At 45.9% G+C, this 22,190-nt stretch overlaps 1 protein-coding gene across 1 annotated transcript in view; it reads left to right on the top strand.

Moving 5' to 3' along the window:
• Positions 1 to 22,190, top strand: part of Tenm4 (teneurin transmembrane protein 4) — a 735,358-nt gene that overhangs the window by 440,612 nt on the left and 272,556 nt on the right. The window contains 2 exon segments of the mRNA XM_052714273.1: positions 16,870 to 16,928; positions 16,931 to 17,081. Of these exon segments, the coding sequence (XP_052570233.1) occupies positions 16,870 to 16,928; positions 16,931 to 17,081 (210 nt within the window).

Below are 22,190 nucleotides of genomic sequence, written 5' to 3'. Positions count from 1 at the left end.
CAGTCTCAAGCATTATATGCAGATGGCTCAACATCCAGGGTACCCCAAGCTTCTCCTCATGTCAAACTGACCCATGGTCACACTCCCAAGAGGAGACTGGGAATACTGTCATTTGCCAGCCACAATCCAGCAATCGGGGCATGTGATAGAGGCCTGCCCTGCCGAAGAGTCAAGATGCTGTTAGCAAGGGCAATGGGTATTGGTAAGCGACCAAGAGAGGCTGCCACAAGCAAAACATAATGTAATTAGCTCTGCTCCCCAGCCTGTGGGGCCATTATGGGATGCAGTGAGATAATGGCATGGAAGGGTTTCCTGCACCAGCAAGGGATGAGTTGTTATTATCCTTATGAAATAATTACATTTCTATTATAGAACAATAGCTGAGGCCTCAATTCGGTCTTCTGTGCTGCTCCTGCCTTTGCTCCCTTGCTTGTCGTGCTCTGCAATCCTCAGCACACACACACACACACACACACACACACACACACACACACACACACACACATATGCACACACACACATAGCCATGCACACACATGCACACACATAGCCATGCACACACACACACATAGCCATGCATACACACATATACACACCCATGCACACATACACACGTAGCCTTGCACACACATATACACACACCCATGCACACACACATACACACACCCATGCACACACACACACACACACACACACACACACACACACACACACAGCCATGCACACACACACACATTCCTGTGAGAATCAGAGATAAGGCGCGTCAGGTATAATGCCTGGTGCAGAACAGGTAACAAGTAACCACAGATGCCCAAGTGGAGCTTTGAGGTCTGCACTCAAACCCTGCACAAGCTTGTGAGGCAGATCCTAGCACTGTCCCCATCTACAGATGGAGTGCTGAAGATCTGAGAACTTAGGAATTCTCACTCAGCCTTGCACGGCTTGTAAATGGTAAAACAGATTTAAACACAGGCTTCATGCTCTGGCTGCAAGGCGAGGCTGCTCCATACCACCGTTTCCTGCTTGTGAAAATCTCCCTAAAGTTTGGCTACAAGATCTCCACTGATTTTAAGCTTCAGAGGGGAATGATTGGCTGCTCAGGCTGTGGGACCACATGACCTTGGCCAGGCTGATTGAGCACTGTAAACAGGCGCCTCATCTCTGAAATGGGGAGAATATAAGTATCTGCCTCATCAGATGGTTGTGGGGATTAAAAATGGATATGTGTCTTCCACATAGTGTGATAGAGGGTCTGCTAAGGAGAAAGTATGAAATCGATAGTAGCCACTGTGATCATTGTGGTGATTAGGAGTCTTTTTTTTTTCCTCCCCCGAATTAAATTCCTCCCGAGAGCAAAGGATTGGGTTATTCAGGCAGAATGCTCGAGGGCGGCTTCCTTCAGAAAATCATAGACTTTCAGAATGTAGTCACTTAACCTTCCTGAACTTCCCTCCTCTCATCTGCTAAATGGGAGTAATAAAGAGAAACTCGGAGAGACAGACTCGGGACGCGCAGAATGGTGCAAATCGATCTTGCTGGCTTTATTACTGGAGCGTTAGGAGAGCTCAGAAGGTAGCCTGATCACATGTTCATTTTCAGCTTCAGCCAAGTTTGGTGGCTCAATTCTGGTGGTGCAGCCTACTTGGTTACTGCTGGTGGGTCTAGAACCAAAGAACTATGGCAGACAAGATTGTACGGGAGGATTTCCCAGACCCCCAACTCTCTCTCTACTCAGGTCTATGCCCCTCCCTACCTCTTCTCTAGAAACACTTATCTCCTCCTGCTGTTCCTTAGCATTAGTGCACCCTTTCCTACCTGTGGGCCTCAGCACATGCAGCTCTTTTTGACTAGGACATTGACCAACCTGCCCTGTACACATGCAGCACACACATGCACACTCAGCACACATCTGTGCCTACCTGCCTCCTTAGCCTCACCCCCAGAGCTTACCACTAGGCTTCTCCAAAAGCATCAGTTCCTTTAGGAAGCTGACATTGAGTCCTCCATGAGTTAAGGGACCTCTCTGGGCTGCCTGGCCTCATAGCATTCGGGGAATTGACCTATTCTGCATTCACTTGGCCACTAGACAGAAAATTTTGCAAAGGCAGGTAAGGGCCTAATCTAACTCCATGATTCTACTGCAGTGTTGGTTAGAGCCATTGTGGTACTGTGAGAAACTGTCTGGGCATGACACATATGTAGAAGAACCCCCCAAAAGGAGACTTGAGCATCTCTTGTAACTGGTACTTGCATTCTCTGGCTTGCCCAAGGACCTAAGGTAGATCACATTGAACAGATTTGTATGCACACACCTGCCTCCCCAACCAACACACTCTGCATTTAGCACAAAGGAACATCCTAAATGCATTTCCTACCCTGCAGGCCCCTTTCTCTTCCTTCATTTCCCCAACCCTATGAAATCCAAGGCCAATGCAGTCCTTCGAATTGGTCAAGGAATGTTGCTCCTCATGATCTGCCTAAAAGGCAGAAAGAGGCTTTGCATACCAGTATCTCACTGTGTTCTGCCCTCCAGAAAGCAAGGCACTGTTTGGCTAGCCATACTGTGGTTCTGCTACCCTGCCTAAACTGGTCCTTCTAGTACCCTCAGCTTCCAAATGATAAATTCATCTATCTCCAGATGGACTTTTTTGATTAAAAGAATCCTAAATATTCAAAGCCTTAATGTTTTTTCAGTTTATTCTGTTAGGATGGGCAGAAAGCTTTGAGGGTCAAGCCAGTTTTTGTTGAGTTCTTGGTCCATTTCTGTTGTCCAACCCCGACCACAATGCCATTGATCTCATAGTGAGACTGCAGGAGTGTGGAGAGACAAGTCTTCTCTACTTGTGCCCTTTTCCAAACACCATGACTTCTGCCTATCCAGAGCTCATTTTCTTCAGCAGTAAGATGGGGATACACTTACCTCATAGAGGTATATGTGCAAGTCCTTACATGTGAATGGCCACCAGCTGAGCAAACCCCATGTTGGCAAGGTAGAGCCTTATGGCAGACACCCTTTGGGCATTGTGGGCAGATCTAGGTTTGTGATTTGCCCCTACAGCTCTTGAGCCAGTCATCTGGCCATTCTATGCCTCAACTTACCCATCTGTCAAAGAAAGTTCTATGCTAGAAGCTCTACAAGGTGGTATTGTGGGTTAAGTAGGGTCCCCCATCACCCCACAACTTCACAAAACTAGATAGGATGAAATCCTAACCTCCAGATGCTGAGCACATGACTATCTAGAAATCAGGTCACTGTAACTACAGTTAACTATGAGGCAGTCATCTTGGGTAGGGTAGGACCTTCATTCAAAAGGACCAGTAGCCTTGTAGAGAGAATGCCATATGAAGACAGAGACCCATAGGAAGAGCATCCTGTGACAGAAATAGAAGTGAGATTCTGTGGCCATGTCACTGTAAGTCAAGGAAAGGCAAACCATTAGCTGGGAAGTCAGGCAGGAGTCCCCTACAGACTTTAGAGGTTGGCTGTGGAGGATGGTGTTGATAGTGCACGTGACAGGACCTAGGGGACAAATCTCTGGTTGTGTCTGTGAGGGAACTTGCAGATTGAGTTCATTACAGTTGGAGGATGGAAGACATACCCTACATGTGAGCAGCATGGACCCGTCCACTGAGGCCCTGGGCTCACTAAAAGAAGAAAGTGAGCTGAGCACCAGCACTCATGTCCCTGCTTCCTGACTGGGTACCATGTGACCAGCTGCCTCATGTTCCTGCTGCCCTGTGTCCACCACCATGATCGATTCTATCCTCAAGCTATGAATGAAAATAAACCCTCCCTTTCTCAAGTCGAGTTTGTCAGATATTTGTCACAGCAGTGAGGAGGGACGCACTGGCCCTGCCAAGGCCTTGGTTTTCAGGTTTGAATAGTCTTTGTTCAGCAAGGACCAACAGCTTTTGTGAAGGCCGTGTTGCCGAAGCACCCCTAAAGAACTCAGTAGAGTGCTCAGCGCACCAGAGGCCTGTGATAAATGTCTGTTCCTTTCCCTTCTCACACAAAAGCTCCTTTGTGTACACAGAACAGTTTAGAGTAAAAAGCAAGTCTGCTTTTCTTCTTATTCGTCCTTCAAACCGACTCAAGGATCCTCCTTTGAGAACCTTCCTCTGGGGATACCCTTCGCCTGGATGAGACAAAGTCACCGGGAGACAAGATGGGGCTGGGCAGTCATTTCCCTCCCCGTCCACTCTGCCCCAAGTGTGTCTCTTGAGTTTTCAAGATGGTCAAGAGTGACAGAGAGGAACTCATGGATCACTTGGCTCTTATTCTGTTTATACTTTCCCTCAAAGTTGTAAGAATCTATAGAAGTCTAACGGGAATGAGACTGGGGAGCGAGCCCAGACAAGCTGTTTCGAGTCAGTCCACTTAGCAGAAAAAAGCCATTCCAGGACATGTCACTCACGGAATGCTAACCTTCACCAAGCATGGCTCTGTGTTACTTTTTGAACTTTTTATTGAGATCTCATAGTTATTTAGAAAACACTGCAACTGATAAGCACACAATGGTGGCTTTATTTGTATACACTTTCTGTTTCCTGGTTGGTTTTCACCCAATTCATTGGTTATGCTCATCCCTGACTCCCATTCTAGGACCTCACAAAACACAGAGTGTGTTTCCAGAAAGAACTCCAGCTCTGATTTCAGGATCCGGGTTTGAGGCCCAGCTCCCTATCTCCCCAGTTCAGTGGTTTGAGAAAGTAGCTTGACTTCCCATATTATTGACCCCTTCTGGTACCCAATAAAGGATGGACGAAAGGGAGTGGGACATGGCTCAGTGTGTAAAGTGCTTGACTTCTAAGCATGAGGACCTAAGTTTGAATCCCAGAACACACATTAAAGAAGCAAAATGTTGCACAGACCGGGGCATGCTTGTAATCTCAGCATCAGAGAGGTGGAGACAGGCATATCCCTTGAGCTTGCTGGCCAGCCTAGCCTAGTCTGGCACATTCAGATCTTTTAGTGGCAAGAGTGTGGGCTTAGGGCTCATGAGAGTATAGTCCACAGCCCAGCCCAGCAGCCGTGAGCTGAGGAACGTTGGGTACGCTGCTTGAGCATCCCATTCTACATCTGTCAGCTGGAGGACCCTGACATCTTTCAGAAGGGTTGCATATCAAAGATGATGATTCATATAAAAAGGCTTCCACAGTACTGGACACATAGTATGTGTCCAGTTAATGTCTGTAACCACCCTACTCTCCAGAAGCTGGCTCTTCTTCCCCAGCGGTTCCCCATCCTTGACTTCTGCCTCTGCATCTGAGATCGCCAGTACCCGAGTAGAGGAACTGGCACTCAGGTTTTACTCTTCCTCGGTTATGAGGCCTGGAGTGTTGCAGCTGTGTAAATCGAGTGGGAGAATGCAGATATCTGGAGATACAGCCTCAGGAAGTAATAAATGATTTTGAGCAGCTGTTTGGAAGCACTTTCTTAATCACATCTCAGTATAGAAGTTAAGCTGCCCAGGCCTCCCTGATAGAGCGAACTCTCTGTAGCCAGATAGTTTGATGTTTGCCATCAATTTCAATGGCTGTTTCATCCCATTTGCCAGCACAGTTTGACACACAGAGAGAGAGATAATACAGATGGCCTTGCATCTTCCTCTTTTCCCATATTCCATGGAAAGTAGTTTTCTGCCCTAGCCTCCAGCGACCTAGATAAAGCATCCTATACCCATCAGGAGCCAGCCCCTGGGGAAGGCTGCAAAAGCCTGGGAGGAGCCCTAGGCTATTGCTGGGACTTGGAACTTAGAGCATCTGCCAATCACCTTTCCATCAGTCCCTCCCTTGCCACTTCCTTCCCTCTTCATCCAGGCCTCTCCTGTGTCATGTGATGCATTTCTGTCTCCTGCATCCTGGAAGTCTGGGTCCCTCCAGGGTAAAGGCTGGCTTTAGCACTCTGTCTGCAGTCAAGGTTCCCACAGAATTGCTCTGGGGTCTGACTGTGGTTGGCCATGAAAGGGAGATGAGGGGGGAGAAAGGGGGAAGGAGGGAGGAAGGAGAGAGAGAGAGAGAGAGAGAGAGAGAGAGAGAGAGAGAGAATGATCGATCACCTGCTGGATCTTCATGTGTTCATTTCTTCTTCATGGGACCATGTAGAGTAGGACCAGATCTTGACATCCTGTTTTTAAAAGATAAGCAACCTGCCCAAAGTCTGAGTTTCAGGTCTAGATCTTACTCACTGGACCTCCCCTAGGCTAGAGTCTCATTTAGCCCCTTATAACTGGAATCATGTGTCCCCGCACAAATCGCATCACCTGTCCTCAGTTCCCCTATCCACAGAGGGAGAAGGATAGGGTTAGATCAGAGGAGATGGCAAATGCGAAGCTCATGTGTAAACGTAAGCACTATTACAGCTCGGTGCTGCTTCGATTAGGAGATTAGTAAGTTATGATCCACTCTAACATGGAATGCGACCCACTCTAACGTGTAACAGGTTCCAACTATGTGTGGGACCACTGCGGACACATGTGATGAATAAGATCCATCCATGTCCTGGGGAAAATGACTCATAAGACACACGCGCCTGGTGGCCTTAGTTTGCAGAATGTAACCATCTATGACCTAGCCCCTGGAAAGGTCTCCAGGCTTGTCTGTGGTCCTCTCTTTATTAATTCCATTCATCTAACCCTGTTAGCTTCCTTACTGTGCCTCAAATGACGACAGTTCTGCTGCAAGGGTTTTGTCATTGCCGGGTTCTCTACCTGAAGCAGAGGCAGTCTTCAGATACTAAATGGCTCATCTTTCACTTACCTCTACTGTCACCTGCTCAGAAGGACCACCCCTTACCACACTGCTAAAAACAACATGCCCACAGCATCACACTTGGCCCTGTACTCTCTTAATATCTCTTCATATCGTTTACCCCCGCTTGACTGTCTCATATATAGATATTTACTTTATAGATTACTGATTTTCTCTTCTAGTAAAATACAACTTTTCTGAGGGCAAGGATCTGCCCTTCTTTACCTGTTAGTCATGCTCAGAACAGTGCCTGAGAAAGTACACATAAAAGAAATTGTTGAAGGAAAATGTCAGGGCTGCAACTGAGTTTTATAAAAAATAAAAATAAAATTTAAGAAACGCAAATAACTCAGTTTAAAAATAGGTAAAGTAACCAAGGAGAAACCAAAGAGAAATTTCTCCAAAGAAGATACCCAAGTGGTGAGGAAGCACATGAAAACCAATCAGCTTTGCTGTAGGGGAAATGCAGATCAAACCCACGAGAACAGATGCACTTAGAAAGTTGGATAATAACAAGTGTTGGCAAGGATGTAGACAAGTCAGCTCTTAGTGGGAATGTAACATGATACGGCCACTTTGCACAGCCAGCTGACACTTCTTTAAAAGGTTAAACATGGACTTACCATCTGTTCTCATTTCCTTTCTGTTGCTGTGATAAGTTACTCTAAAAAAAAAAAAACCATTTTGTGAGGAAAGGGTTTGTTTTAACCTACAGGTTACAGTCCATCATTGAGGGAAGTCATGCCTGCTTGTTATTCCTCCCAGCATTGCCTCTAACCAGGTAACTCAGAGCCGGGGAAGTATAGCAGAAATTGGAGAAATGGTACATACTTGAGGCCTTGTTCCAGTTCATGCTCTTCTTTCTTATATAGCCCAGGACTACCTGCCCAAGGAATGGCATCACCCACAGTGGGCTGGTCCTTCTATACTAATTAACTATCAGGACAACCTCCTCGAACATTCCCATAGTTTGTTCTGATCTGAGCAATTTCTCAGTTGAGACTCCCTTCTCAAGTGACTCTAGGCTGTGCCAAGTTGACAAAGCTAACTAGGACAGCATCCAATCCAGCGATTCCACACCTAAGTTTATACCCAAGGGAAGTGAAAACATACTACCATACAAAACTTCGAGTGCGAGTTTTAACAGCCAATAATAGTAGCCAAGAGGGGAAACAATGAAAATGTTGCGGATCCATCCTGTGCAGTGCTATCTGGCAGCATGGGGAAATATTAGGTAATTTTTAAAGACATGTTCAGTGAAAGAAGCCAGTCACAAAAGAGCCTGAAATAGATGATTCCATTTCCTTGAAAATTCCAGAATAGGCAAAACCATGGGGATAGAGAACAGATCTGTGACTGTCCCAAGTAACAGGGTTTGGAGGAACCACAAGGAACGCCAGCAGTTGACTATGATGCTTTCTTTGTGGGTAATGAAAACATTCTAAGATGGGTTAGAGTAACAGTCATGCTGCTCAATGAATATATTCAACACCACTGAATGGTGTCTTTGAAATGGGTGACTTGTATGACATGTGAATTATTTCTCCAATAAATGGAGATCATATAAAATAAATGAATGTCTTCCTCTAATATTGCTCTGCCACACAGCATACTATCTGACAGACTGTCCGTCCCCATGTGAAGACCCCAGGGCTATCTTCTCAGTGTGGAAGAGGAAGCTACTCCTTGGGCAAGTCCATGAAAGCAGAGCTCTGTTCTTCATGAATGAAAAACAAAACAAAACAAAACAACTCCCTGAGAAATTTGTGAGGAGGAGAGAGAAGTGCCCTGAGTAATTTACTGTGTCCTGTTCTCAAAGACCATTTTCCCAGTGTAAGTCATAGAGGCAGATAGATGACCAGGAGCTGCTTCTGAAAACAAACACTGTGGGGATGGGTGACTTAGGAGGGACTGCTGGACTGCAGGCAGGAGACCCACCGATCTGTTAGGTTGTGCTGCTGGCCTGAGCTTGGGATCTGCGGGTTGTTCTTACCTCCCTCCCCCCAGGGATCTAAGGAGAAAACTGTTCCTGAGTTGTATTTCTCTGTGTGTTATCTTCCCTTTAAAATAACTTTTATTGTTTGCTGTTTGTTTTCAAATCTTACCAATGAATTTGTTCCTTGAAAAGAATGGGCAGTGAAGAAGTCAGGCACGGTGGCTCTTGTCTATAGTCCCAGCAAGGCTGAGGCAGGAGGAATGCCATGAGTTTGAGTCTGAAACAGGCCTGTATTGTATACTGAGTCCCAGGCAAGCATGGGCTACAGAGTGAAACCAAACAAGGAAAGGAAGGGCAGGGGAGGGGTGGGGTGGGGAGGGGAGGAGATGAGAGGGGGAGGGGAGGGGGTTAGGAAGGAAAGAAGGGAGGGAGAATATAAAATAAATAAACTTCATAATCCTACTGTCTGAAAATAACTGATATTAACATTTTTTACAGATTGTGTGTATGTGCATGTGTACACACACACACACACACACACACACACACACACACACACACACACTTGTTTAAGAGTCAAAAGAGCCTTCCTTCATGCAGTTTTCATCCTGTTTTTCCAATTCCTACTTACAAACACAGTTTACATCTATCTGTCTATCCTGGCACTGTATTTCTGTGTCTTAACTTTATGTAAGTATGTCCTTAGTTTTTTTTAAAATTTTTATTTATGTGCATTGGTGTTTTGCCTGAATGTATATCTGTATGATATGATAGATACCCTGGAACTGGAGTTACAGACAGTTATGAGATGCCATGTGGGTGGTGGGAATTGAACCTGGGTCCTCTGGAAGAGTAGTCAGTTCTCTTAACTGCTAAGCCATCTATCCAGCCCTGCACTTGCTTTTACAATGAAAGATGTATAACCCTTTTAGAATTTTCTTTAAAATTTTACTTTTTTACTGTTATGTAATAAGAACACCCCTAAAAATCTTTCAAAAGCTACTCTTGAATAAAATTATAGAAATGGAATTTCTTGGTTAAAAATCAGTTTATACCTAGATATATTATTAGTTTCAGTGTATAAATGTGTATTTATATGTAAGACCAACGTCTCCCTTAGCAACTACTAAACACAAGATATTTTCATGCTTAATTCTCCATTTTCCCTACAGTTTTAAAACACCAGCTTAAAAATATGAAAATAATTAAATATGCTCATTACAGAATGTTTTTACATTTTTATTTGTTATTTATTTAGGGGACACATCTGCCAATGCGTGCATGGGGAGGTCAGATAACGACTCCCAAGAATTGGTTCTCTCCTTCCATCATGTGAGCTCAGGGGCTCAAACTCAGGTTGTCAGGCTAGATGACAAGGACCTCTACACACTAGACCATTTCTCCAGCATGTCATTGTACAACAGCTTAAAGATGTAAACACATATTCAAATTTAAAACTGCTCATGTGGTGATGACATTATAAAGATTTTTTTTCAAGTTTAGCTCACTTTCTTCTTCAATTACATTTCTCCAAATTCGTACTTCTATAAAGATCTTAGGAGCCTCTGCTGTGCTGGAAGCATCTGATTTTCCATTGCAACTGAAACCATTTCTGTTCTGAATCCTTTTCATTGTCTCCTTCAGTCTTCTGAACACCAGGAAGTGTAGACTACTGTTGCTTCCGTCTTTGGGAATGGTGGACCAGGAAAGAACCTAGGAGGTTTCAGTTCAAGTGAAAGGCAAGAGGGGTGCTGGGACCATAGATGCTCTGTGCCCATCTGGGATCATGAACAGTGTGCCCAGTGTTCTTGCCTCCTGCTCCATGGCCCAAGACTGCTGCCTCTGCTGTGGACCTCATTGCCCTACAACATGACCACATAATACCTTATCCAAATAAGATCCTTTACATAACAGAGTGCCACTAGTGATCAGTGCAGAACAGCAGGTACAAACTGGAGCTGTCCCCAAAGCCAGACCAGGTGGGCACTCTAGATTACCAGATTTTCATCCCTTTGACAAAGAATGAGACTGGATCAGTGCAAATAACCAGGGGAGCAAGTCGTGCAACTTCTTGCTGATGGGAGACTCCAGGCTGGGCCAGAGCACAGAGATGAGTGGGGCGTGGTCCCTGCCAGAAGAAAAGACTGCTCAAGCTGTAGACATGAACACACTTCACTGGCAGAAGATTCAGGCCATGCTGCTGCTGCAATAGAGCTCCTGACCAACCCCCAGTCTCTTAGGTATTGTCAGTGCCCCTTCCCCTTCTCAGTACTTGAGTACTGAGTAAGATTTTACTTGTTCAATGGGACAGCTGGATGATGCTGGATCGTGAGAAGACAGGGAAGGCACTTGCTTCTAGGTAGAGTGATTGAATGATGCCAGAAGAGAAGAGGGAGAAGAGGCAACCCATCCATTGTTGTGTTCTGTATGTGTATGTTAGGTGTCAGTCTTTGAGTGATGTCTGTGAGCCAGGCTCGGCACTTTGCATAAAGTCTCCCATGCCTCAGGGCTGCCTGTCCAATCGTTCCTAGGAAGCTCTCCAGGTGACCTAAGAAATTTCCCATGAACTTCCCTCTCCACAGCTAAAACTGACCAGATAAGGGCTCACAGTTTTCTACAATGTACACACACCACTTTCTACATCATACACATGCCACAAATTTCCCTACCATAGCCTAGATGGGGTTAACACTGATCAATACAATTTCCTTTAGGCAGTCAAATGGATTGCTCAGGAATGCTAAGCAAAGTGGGAAAGAGTCATATTTGTTAATGGTTCTTCTTTGAGAGAAATAAACTAGTCTATCAACTAGTGCCATGCAGTTTTAGTCTTCTGGAACACTCCAAAATTATTTGCAGAATGCAGAATGCTAAAAGATTTTCCTTCAAGGACTGTTGTACTACAGTTAGAGGCCAGAGTTCTTTCCGTTTCACTCCTTCTTATCCTTCGTATGTTTGTTTGTGTTTCATTATTGCTTGTGGTGGTTGAGACAGGGTGGCCTCAAATCACAGCATTCTTCCCGCCTCGGCCACCCAAGTGTTAGCACATCATGACGGTATATGTATTGGATTTCAAATGTTTAAAAAAAAATCTACCATCAGTTCACACAAAGGTGTGCCTTATTTGTCTGGATTCTCTGACCTGTATTCTTACAGTTCTCTCTCTCCCAAATACTTTCTTCTTTTGTTACATTATCAATAATACTAATTTGTAAAAGTCTCATTGGCAGACTTGCAGAACTGTCGTTGTCTCTTTCCAAAACCCACCTCTTCTGGTCTCTACTTGGAGAGACACCAGACAGAGCCATATTGGTTGAGGCTTTTCTGGGAGCAAGCAGACTACTGGACTGCTAGTGAGTATCAGGCCACAAATCCCCAGCAACGTTTCGCACTCAACTGCTGTTGCTCCAGTTTTCAAAGGAGAAAACAGAGACTATAGGAAGTGACACACAATGTCACCTAGCTGGTAAAACTTGGCTTTGATCCCGGGTTTGACCAGTGGGGAGGTCACGGTCCTTCTGCTTTCTCTGTGTCTCTTTCCCTGCGCCTCTTTGGGAATCCAAACTAGGGTTCATCAATTCCACCCTCAGGATTCAATGCTAAGAGCTTTGGAGATCTGAGTTCTCTGATAAGTCCTGTGGCTGCAGACATATGATTTTATTTCTCAAGCTTTAGCATGAGAATTAATCTGTATCTAGAGCATTCTGTGGAAAAGCATCTACCCGTTGCTGGTCTCCTGCAAGAATTCTGCCATGCTTGTCCCACCTCCCACTCCAACCTTGCAAATATCTGTTCTCCCTCAGTTTGCCAATCCTCACCTGCTCCGTGCCAAAGCTGTGTTTACTGGGACAGGGTCCCAGTAAGCAATGTACATGACATGTATGTATATATTCAATGAAAGTAGAGGTGACATTGTCTAGGGGATGAATGAGAAAGGTGAAGGGCAATAAAATAGAGAGTAGGGGGAACTGGGAAAAGATGCTCGATACAATATATATCTGTACAAGAATTAACAAAAATTAAAATTACAAAGAAATTCAAGCAATCTAGTATTTAATTGATACAGTTATTCTATAGTTTACATAATAGGCAAGTTCTTCCTGCATGCGTGCACAGAAAGGAATACATACGAGTGACACAGAGGCAAATGTCTAACTGATGTTACAAGTTGAAATGTCTCTTCCTTGTCTCCCTAAGCTTTTCAAATCAGAGTAGCTATTTGTAACCTTCCCCAAAGAACGGGCTCTTTGCACCCTTCTGCAGCCCCCTTGGTTGTTGGAATGGTGTCGGGAAGGCTAATTCCAGTCATCCTGTCTCATCTGACCACACAGTAGCAGCATCTATATTTCCGGGTTCCCCTCAGCATCCCTGACCCCCAGGAGTCAGACATCCTTATTGGCCTACGTGAGTATGCAGGTGGCTCCACTCTAAAGGCAATCCCTGGGTCATGTTGACATTTAACATCCTACTGAGCTGTGAACCAGGAAGGAAATCTGGGTGACTGCGTAGATGCTGTAAGCTTACAGAGCACTCCTTGGTCTTGTCACCTTCCAGCTCCAAAAGCATCCATGGTTCCCCAGGTAGAATCTGATTTCCTTTTCCTAGTATCCACCATCTAAAGCTACTCCCAATCAAGATAATCTCCTCCCTTCCATTCACTTAGCAAATATTGATGCCTGCTTACTCTAGGGGAGACACTAAGCCTGGCAGGAAAAATAGGTTAACAGAGAAGCCAAGCAGGGCACGAACAACTAAACACTGCAGAGTAGGGAAAGTTGCAACACGGAGGATCCAGGGTGTTCAGGGGAGCACTTAAGTGGGGTGAAATCCAGGAGTGCAGCATCAGAGAGGCTTTTTTTCTGCCCAAGGTCACATGAAGTCAAGCCCAGAGGATAAGGTAAGACCACCAAGACAAACTGGGTGGTAGCAAGGAGAGCGAAGACTCCATGGAGAATGAACAGCGTGTGCAAAGCTCAGAGGTAAAACTTCCATAGAACTCTAGGCATGCCACCCAGGTGGATTCAGTGCAAAGAGTTGGGTCCATTCACACCTTTAGAGAAAAATGGCTAATCCAGGGGAGCAAGAGCAACTGGCCCGCCTCTAGAGGTCTCTGTAGACCGGATGAGAGGTTGACAGTAGCACAAGACTTTAGAAGGGGATAGATAGATCGTTGAGACCAGCAGAAGCAAGGGAGCTTTAAGTGTGAGTGTTCTGCCCTCTGCCAAACAGGTTCATACCATAGTGTGTCCATTGCAATCTTGTATGGCTCCTTGGAGCCTGTCTTGCTTCCCCAGCTGAAATGAACCCCAGCCTTCCATCCTTACATCGGGTGGCATGCTGTCTGGCTTGTCCCACCTCTGCCCGTGTGTGCTCTCCTTTTCTCTACTCTCCCACTGGCCATTTAGTGCCTGGTCTCTCATTGTGATCCTCCTCTGCCAGCATGACAGTAAACACTTAGGAGATATCTGTAGGATGAAGCCACGTTCACTGTCCATTTCCAGACATCCACTACTCTAGTAAAGAAAAATAAACAAATCCAAGGATAACAACCATGCCATTCCACCCACATTTTCCAGTTGCTATGATATGTGCATCATAAAACACATACTACTTTTGAATTGACAAAGGAAATATTTCCTAAGGTTTTCTTGACTATTGGGAAATTATTGTGTAATCAGCTACCTTGGAGATCATTGTGATTAATGGCTGCCAGTGAGTGAACAGAAGGTAATGAACACATTTCTGGCAATGTCTGTACCTCATAGACACTTCCCAACCTCCGAAGATTTGACTCTTTGTTAGAGAATTCTGATGACTATTCAGGAAGAACCCTTAACTCAAGGAATGACCAAGACAGGAAAGCAGAAGAAGATGGGAAGCCCTAAGGGAGACATAGGACTAGACTTGAACCTGGGTCCTGAAGTTTGAGATGGAACAATTAACTTAGTTCTATAACTGTAAAGTCAGTGAAGCTTGACAGTTCTGCTGAGGGAGGGTGTCATAGGCACCCTGGAACAATGTATCCTCTATCTTAGCTTTGGTCTGAATCTGTAACTTCTGTATGTGGTGTGACCCTGGTTATCTCAGACTCATCAGAGGTTCTGACTGGAGAGTGAATAAAAGATGAGAAAATGAGTATATATGTGTTAATACATGCAGCCTGGTAGAGAAAAAAAGTTCAAAAACTGGGATTGCAGGGAAAAGAGTCATGAACAGGGGTCTTGGTGTGATGGTTTTGTTCAATTTCCTAAACATTTAGTGAGCACTGACCCTAGATTCCTCCATGTTCGTGTATACTGGAGACTCACAAAGATCAGCTTTAGTGCTTACAGCGACTGGACAAAAATCAGAGTGCATGTGGAGCAGAGAGCTTTCAAATGGGCTCATGGAAGTCATTTCCCCCAAATCATAGAAGCAATAAAATGGTAGGCAGTGACGTACACTTCAGTTCTGTTAAACTCATGAAGCCCATTCTAAGTGTGAACCATGCCCTCAGGATGTATTGTACATTTTAGTGTTGGAGGCAGTTGTAGATGTTTGAACTATAACAGAGAACAGTGGCATCAGATGGGGAGCTGAGGCAGGTAAAGGTGTGCTCAGCCTTCTTGTGCTGACTTGTGTGTCAGGGAAGGTTCTCGTGGTGAATCGGGGATATGAGTTTGGACAGTTTAACCATTGTCCAAAGTTTTTGGATAAAGAAACCAAGACCCAGGAGGAAAACCCACCCGAAGAATATACCTTGGTCATTGATCCCCACTACCTCCATTGCCCTTGGTAAATCTCTGAAATAACCAGTCAAATGATCACAAAGCAATTCTATAAAGTGTTGTTATGCACAATTAAGCTCAGGGGTTGACGCTAAAGTGATGGAATCCTTTAAATACTGCCAGATTTGGTAGCTGTGAGCTGAGAAGCCTTCTATCATATGTCGCCACAAGTCAGAAGTTCTGTACCTCTTAAGATCCTGCTAAATGTTACGATGACCCATCTGGGCTGGGCTGTGTTTCCTGGGGTTAAGTCTGTTTGCTGAGCTGTTCACATACGATGGTATCATACACATTCTGCCAGTCAAGGTGGGAGAAAATAACAGCCCTTGCTGGCGAGTGGTGCCTGTGTTGTACTGTATACTTTTATGTGTTTGTGTTTATGTCCCCTCTTGTACACGATGTACTGCATGTGTGGAAAGGACAAGACTGTGAGTGTTTCCAAGTTGCCACCTCCTCCTTCTGAAGAGTTGGGAGTTTACTCATAGAACTATGGAAAGCTGGAAACATAGAACTATATGCTAGTTCTATAACACAGAAACTCGGAGCCAGAGTCTTGTCTTGGAACTCATAGAATGCCAGCGTCCTGATATGACAGGGTGTTATCATTTCAGCTATCAGGACATAAGGATCCTAGCATGTTGTATCTCTAGCATTAATATATGCAGCAAATATCTCTTCTGTGCCTTGTGAGAGCCTGGCATTATGTTACGATCAAAGGAAAAAAGAGTGAGTAAGACTGCTAAAACTCTTGATTTCAAGAAGTTTGCAAAGAATGTCAGAATTTAAGAATCATAAAATGTTAAATCCTCAGAAAACTAAAACTCTGTTACACTGAAATTGTAGACCGCCAAAGGTGGAGGAGAGAGCCTTAGATCATTTTTTCCAGCTCTCACTACCTTTTATGAGGCCCAGAACTTGGTGCAGGCAAGTCGGATTCAAATCTCACTAATAAGAACATCATTTCAGTTCAGTGACATCACAGAATGGCTGGGTCACAGGGGCTCAGCCTTCACCCAACCCCGGCTGCTGCTCATTTTACCAGAGAGGCCACTGTGGCTCATAGAAGGCAGCCTCTTGTTCTGTAAAGGCTCAGTCAGCAGTAGACACCTCCAGGCTTTCTGGCCTCTGTCAAAGAAAAGAAGAAAGGCTAAACAAGACGCTCCTGCTGTTTCTGAGGTGGTCTTTGCTAGGCCTACTTCTGTGGGCCCGCCCCTGCTCTTCAGAATAAGCGCTGCTCACCAACTCTCTCTGCACAGGGACAGCCCCTGTCCAGGCCACACGTGCAGTAGATCGTAGCGTTCGGAGCTCCCTCCCCCGTTGATGCGTGTTTTATTTTGTTGCCTCCCCCTTCCCCGTGTGCTTCGAAACCGATTTTCATTATTTTTCTCTGTCTGTGTTTGTCTTTGTGGCCCGCAGGTGCTCCCTTGCATTGTTCATCTGCTTCATCAACCCCTATTGAGCAGTCCCCCTCCCCGCCCCCCCCTCCCCTCCGGCCAATGAGAGCCAGAGGCGGTTGCTAGGCAACGGTGTGGCCCAGCCAACCCCGGACTCAGACTCTGAGGAAGAGTTTGTCCCTAACTCATTCTTAGTTAAAAGTGGCTCCGCCAGCCTGGGGGTCGCAGCAAACGGTAAGTGCTTCTCTCTTTTGCTAACTTTTAATGGTTTGTTTCTTTTCATGGGCTATGTATGCCTGTTCCGGCCGCTTGCCCCTTGCAAGAGCCGAGTGACCTGGTGCATGGAGGGGCTCGTGAGCAGGCAGGGACCTGGGCGGTTCTGTGGGCTTGGGGTAGCCAGCTACAGTCTCTGCTGCAAGGAGAAGGCTTTGTCCCGTGACAGGTGCGCGAGACAGAGGTACACAGACAGCAAGAGACTCAATTCCAGGCAGGAACAAAGACACAAACTGGAGGGTGAGGGGACACGCTGCTTCTCCTATCAGATTGCTGCTGGGTGCGAGAGATCGTCAGGCAGTCACCTGTTGCTTCATCAGATCCTACACACAAGGCTACCCAGAGAGGGGTATTACAGGGTCCCTCATTAGATGAGGAAACTGAGGGACAGGATGTTGCCCAAAGCTCAGGGCTGTTTTTGAAAGTACTCTGCCCTGGAGTTCAGGGCAGCTGCAGAGCTGACTGACCACAGGCAAAAGAGCTGGGTTTCAGCATGCTCTCCCCGTGGTTCACTCCTTTTCTCCACTTCCCTCTGCTTTCCTTGAGGAGGGGAGGTTGGAGGATGTGGTGAAGGAGCACCACCCTGATCCTGCACTGTTACACTTGGCCCGAGACACCCACCTGTCCAGCGGGGCCAGTGCACTTCTGTGCAAAGATGTTCCTGCTGGGGATTAGAGCCAGCAAGAGCGATATAAGACTCTGTGTGAGAGAACCTGGGGTCACAATAATGGCACCTTCAAAGGTTTCTGATAGAAGAAAAGAAATTAGGCTTTCCTAACAAATACTGCGGGTGGTTGTATTGATGTGGCAGGCATTTATTTATAATTGCCTGTATGGGGCTACAGAGATGGCTCAGGGGTTAAGAGTGACTACTACTCTTTTGGAGGTGCTGAGTTTGGTTCCCACACCCACATCAGGTGCCTCCCAATCACCTGAAACTCTAGCTCCAGGGAGATCAAATACTGTTGGCCCCTGCAGGCATCAGCACACATGTGCATGTACCCATACACAGATAAACACATATACACATAATTTCAAATAAAATAAATCCTATACGTGCCTGTATGGAGCTACATTCTAAACCATATTCTGGAAAAGGTGCCTTAGATTGAGAGAAGCATGAGCCAGGGTTGTCGGTGGACACCGGGACCATATAGCTCTGCATCCAAAGGAAGCCCTGTGCCTGAGGGCTTTGGACAAGTCTCACTGACTCCCCAAGTTTCTTCAAATGTAAAAGCAGGCAACATGGTATCCAGGTCACAATGAAGAGCATCATAGTGTCTGGGATGGAAGTTTGGGAAATGGTGGGGCTTGCCTCGTCACCTGCCACTTCCCTGTGGAGGACATACAGAGCTGTCTGTAAAAAGCTCTCCACATGTCGTGGAGCACTCAGCACACTCAGGGAGATACCAAAGGCTGTCTCTTCTCTCAGGAGCAGAGGGAGACAGCTAAAGGTGATAAGGGAGGACAGAGCCTAGTATGCTGGATGCCAGGGTGACTGAAAGGAAGTCTCCACACTGCCTGAGAGAACTGGAAAATGCCTCCTGGAGGAGATGCTGGCTGGGTGGGAAGGAATGGGTCGGATGGGGTCAGACTTTGATACCAGGACTATTCTGGACATGCACAGACATAGAATCCTGGGTAGGAGCTGGGGAGCCCGCTCCCACTCCTTTGCACTTCGGAACTGGGCACAAAACAGTTGTTGACACGGAAGGGTATGACGGGTTTCATAGAGAACATCACTGGCTTCTGCAGGGCCTGAATAGAGCATGCACACACAAGCCCTGCATACTCTGACCAAACCCATTCACCCCAGGGCCCCATATCTTTGGGGCCTCCTCTGAGACAGAGCATCCTCAAAGAGGACAGAAACAGGAACCCTGAACTATAGGAGAAAGACCTGTGTTCCATGTTCAGCTCTGCAGTTCACTGGCTATTTGTCCTTGACAAATCACTCTTTCGCCTCAGGCCATCTTACCAGGGATGGAGCAGTTTCTAAGATACTCTGTTTTTATTAATGTCATGTGGTGCTGATCATGCCCCTGCCAGTTATCATCATGAGCTTAATGAGGAAGAAAAATTATGTGTGTAAATATCTATCAATATATGTATATATCAGTGCACATATATAGAACAAATATAGATAGATTGATAGATAAATGATAATGTTCTTCATTCGTTTCTGAGTAAATAAGGCTTGCAGGAAAAGAGAGGACAAGAGATGAAGGTCCTTAATCTCCCCCCTTTGCTAATAACTGACCCAGAGCAGCGGCTTTGTCATAGTTCTGAGGCAGGCTGAGGAGCTGCTGCTTTGTTGATGTGCAGAGCCCACGGGAGGCTTTTGGCCTCCCGCTGTTAGCTCAGCTCAGCTCCTCTGTGCTCCTACTTCCTAGGGGCCTTGACATACTATGGAGTCTTTCCCCAGGGCCGCTCTAAACGTCATTGGTAAATGTGTCCTTTGCGGGAAGGGAGAGTCTGCGTCCTACTTGGCTCCTGTTCTGGGGTAGGTGCCATGAGAGTCCTACTGTCTTCCTGGCCCTGAAGTCCCATGTAGGAGGGTCCTGTCCTGGTGCAAGTGACAATAAGCAGGTCACTACATTGTGGGTCCAGTAAATGTTTGTAAGGTTTTATTTGATTTTTCAGGGGGAGGTGAATATATCTTAATGAAATTATCTTTATTGCTTCTGTTAATTATAAAAGTAAGGCTGTCTGTTTACACCTCCGATAATACAGCAAAGTGAAAAGTGACTTTCTCATGCAATCTGTATTCCAGAAACAACACTTTTATCAATTCGGTCCCCAGTCTTACAAATGCTCTTTATTCAGCGTTTACCTCATAAGTGAATAAATGACCCAGTGAGCAAGCTACAGAGCCAGATCCTCAATGTGCCATCTTAGCCAAGGTCCCTATCACCTCACAGCCAGTCAGTTGCTCCACCCATGAGGTAAGGACAACCTGCTGTGGTTTCGATAGTTTTAAAATGACAAAGCTGTGTAGTAGGGATGTGAGTCAAAAGCAGAGCACTTTGCTAACCTAAGAGGTCCTGGGCATCCCTATGGCCATACCCCACCTTCTGCTGCTACTGAGCTGAGGTTTGAGGCCACCCTAGGCAGGTCAAATGCTAAACCCCTGAAGGGTGGCTCACCTGAGACTTCATTCCGACTGTTCTTTACATGACACCGGCTGCTTCCCTGGCTACTGGAGGATGACAGTGCAGAGGTTTCTCACTTTCCAGTGGTGGGAGGGAGCTGTCCCTTTGGAACCAGCCTTCTCAGGGCCCAGGCTGCCTTCTAGCTATTCTTCCGGAGTCTCTCCTAGCAGCCCTGTCAGCTCCAGCCAGAGCTGGAACCTGGGTCTGCCAGACCTCAGAGCTGCCCTGCAGAAATCCCCATGTAAAGTGCAGAGCGAAGCGTGGGGCTTCTCCACACAGCTCATTGTCCCCACAGAAAAGAAGAGAGGGTAAAGGACTCTTTCTGTCATCACAACCCTAATCCTCCCCCAGGGCACTCGTCCAGAAGTCACTGGTGTGAATAGGAACAGAATTCACCAAAATATCAACTGGTCACAGTCCAGGCTCTCAGGAAGTGGTTAGGATTAAGTAGATGCTTGTCCTAACCCCATAGAAACGTCTAGAACCAACAGTGTTTCATGAATTGTGCTCATCTGAATTCTGAAGCCAGGGGGCTTTGGAAATTTAGGGGTAGGGCTTAATAGGGTCAGGAAATAAAGAGCCCTGAGAAGGCTGTGAAGAGCTTCTCGAAGCCTGGGGGTGTTGGGGGATGGTGAGAGAACATGCATCTAATGAGCACCTTCTGTATGCACACATTTCCTATATGCGTTGTCATCTTTGGGCTTGAATTTATTGGCATTTCACTTTGGGGGAAACTGAAGCCCAGAGATGAGGGCAGTGACTTAACCAGGGCCCCACTGGAAGACAGAGACTCAGAACCAAAGCGTACTGCCTCCAGAGTCTCTCTTTCTTTTATCTCATGCCAACCCCAGGTCTTTCTGTATCCACAGTAAGACTGAAGATAGAAGGAATTCCCCAGAGCTGGGTTGGACTTTTTTCTTTTTGAACACTTCTGGGTTGTTTCACTCCTGTTTGTCACCTCACAAACACTGATGAGCACCCAGCGCTGGGGAGCCTCCTTAGGGAGTCACTGACTCCTCTTATCTACCCTGCGACATGTTTCAGTCTCACCAAAGTAACAGGGCCCCAGAGAGGTGAGCCCCTTCCTCTGCCTCACAGGGCCTCTAAGTGATAGGGTCAGATTTGAACACCAGGCCTCTCTGAGACCATAACGTGGAATCTTTGTGGCATATTTCTATGAGGATTTCAAGGGTTTCATAGATGAATCAGACTAGATATTTTCAATACAAAAATTTGTTGCAAAATTATTGCAAAAAAAAAAATCCCCCAAAACCAAACCCTACATGTGTCCTTGGCTTTCCCTGGCTCCGGGTCCTTCCTGCCTGGCCTTAGAAAATGCCTCACTGGCCAGCAGCAAGGTTGTTTAGCATTTTCATTGACTTGCTTAGGTCTTAGGCAGCTGGGATTATTTTTGTTTTGACTTCCAATCCAGCAGAGGAGTGTTTATTTTTCTTTCTAAATGGGAAACACTGCTATGTATGCAAGCTCCCTCCAAAATGTGTTTTCTTAAAAAAAAAACAAAAAAACAAAAAAAAAAAAACCTTAATTTAGAACCTATGCAGTATTCCCAGGGGAGTCTGCTGGGTCCTTTTAAGTCAACTTGTGAAATCAGAAGGCAAGTGATGCCTGCCTCTAAGGATAGAGAGATGTGCCCAGCCAGATTGTTTTTCTTATTTCACTATGAATTTCGTGGAATCCATGGTGGCCACGGGACTTGGGTCTGCCTGCTTGACAGTTCCCAGGGCAAAAGGCTGCTAGGGTGTGTAAAGTACTCTGTCAATCCTGTCCACCACCGCTTCCCTCAGCTCTTCTGGCATCAGAAGATGCTTGTTGGTGAATATATTCTTAAGACACAAGCTGTGTGCCGAAGTCAGTTCAATCTCCTTACTCCTACAAGGAAGACAAATGAAATCCGTCC

This window comes from Peromyscus californicus, unplaced genomic scaffold (genome assembly GCF_007827085.1).
Source record: "Peromyscus californicus insignis strain IS unplaced genomic scaffold, ASM782708v3 Scaffold_4__1_contigs__length_199733344, whole genome shotgun sequence".
Taxonomy (NCBI): domain Eukaryota; kingdom Metazoa; phylum Chordata; class Mammalia; order Rodentia; family Cricetidae; genus Peromyscus; species Peromyscus californicus.
Note: the sequence above shows the minus strand (reverse complement) of the source record. Positions and strands in the feature narration are given on the sequence as shown.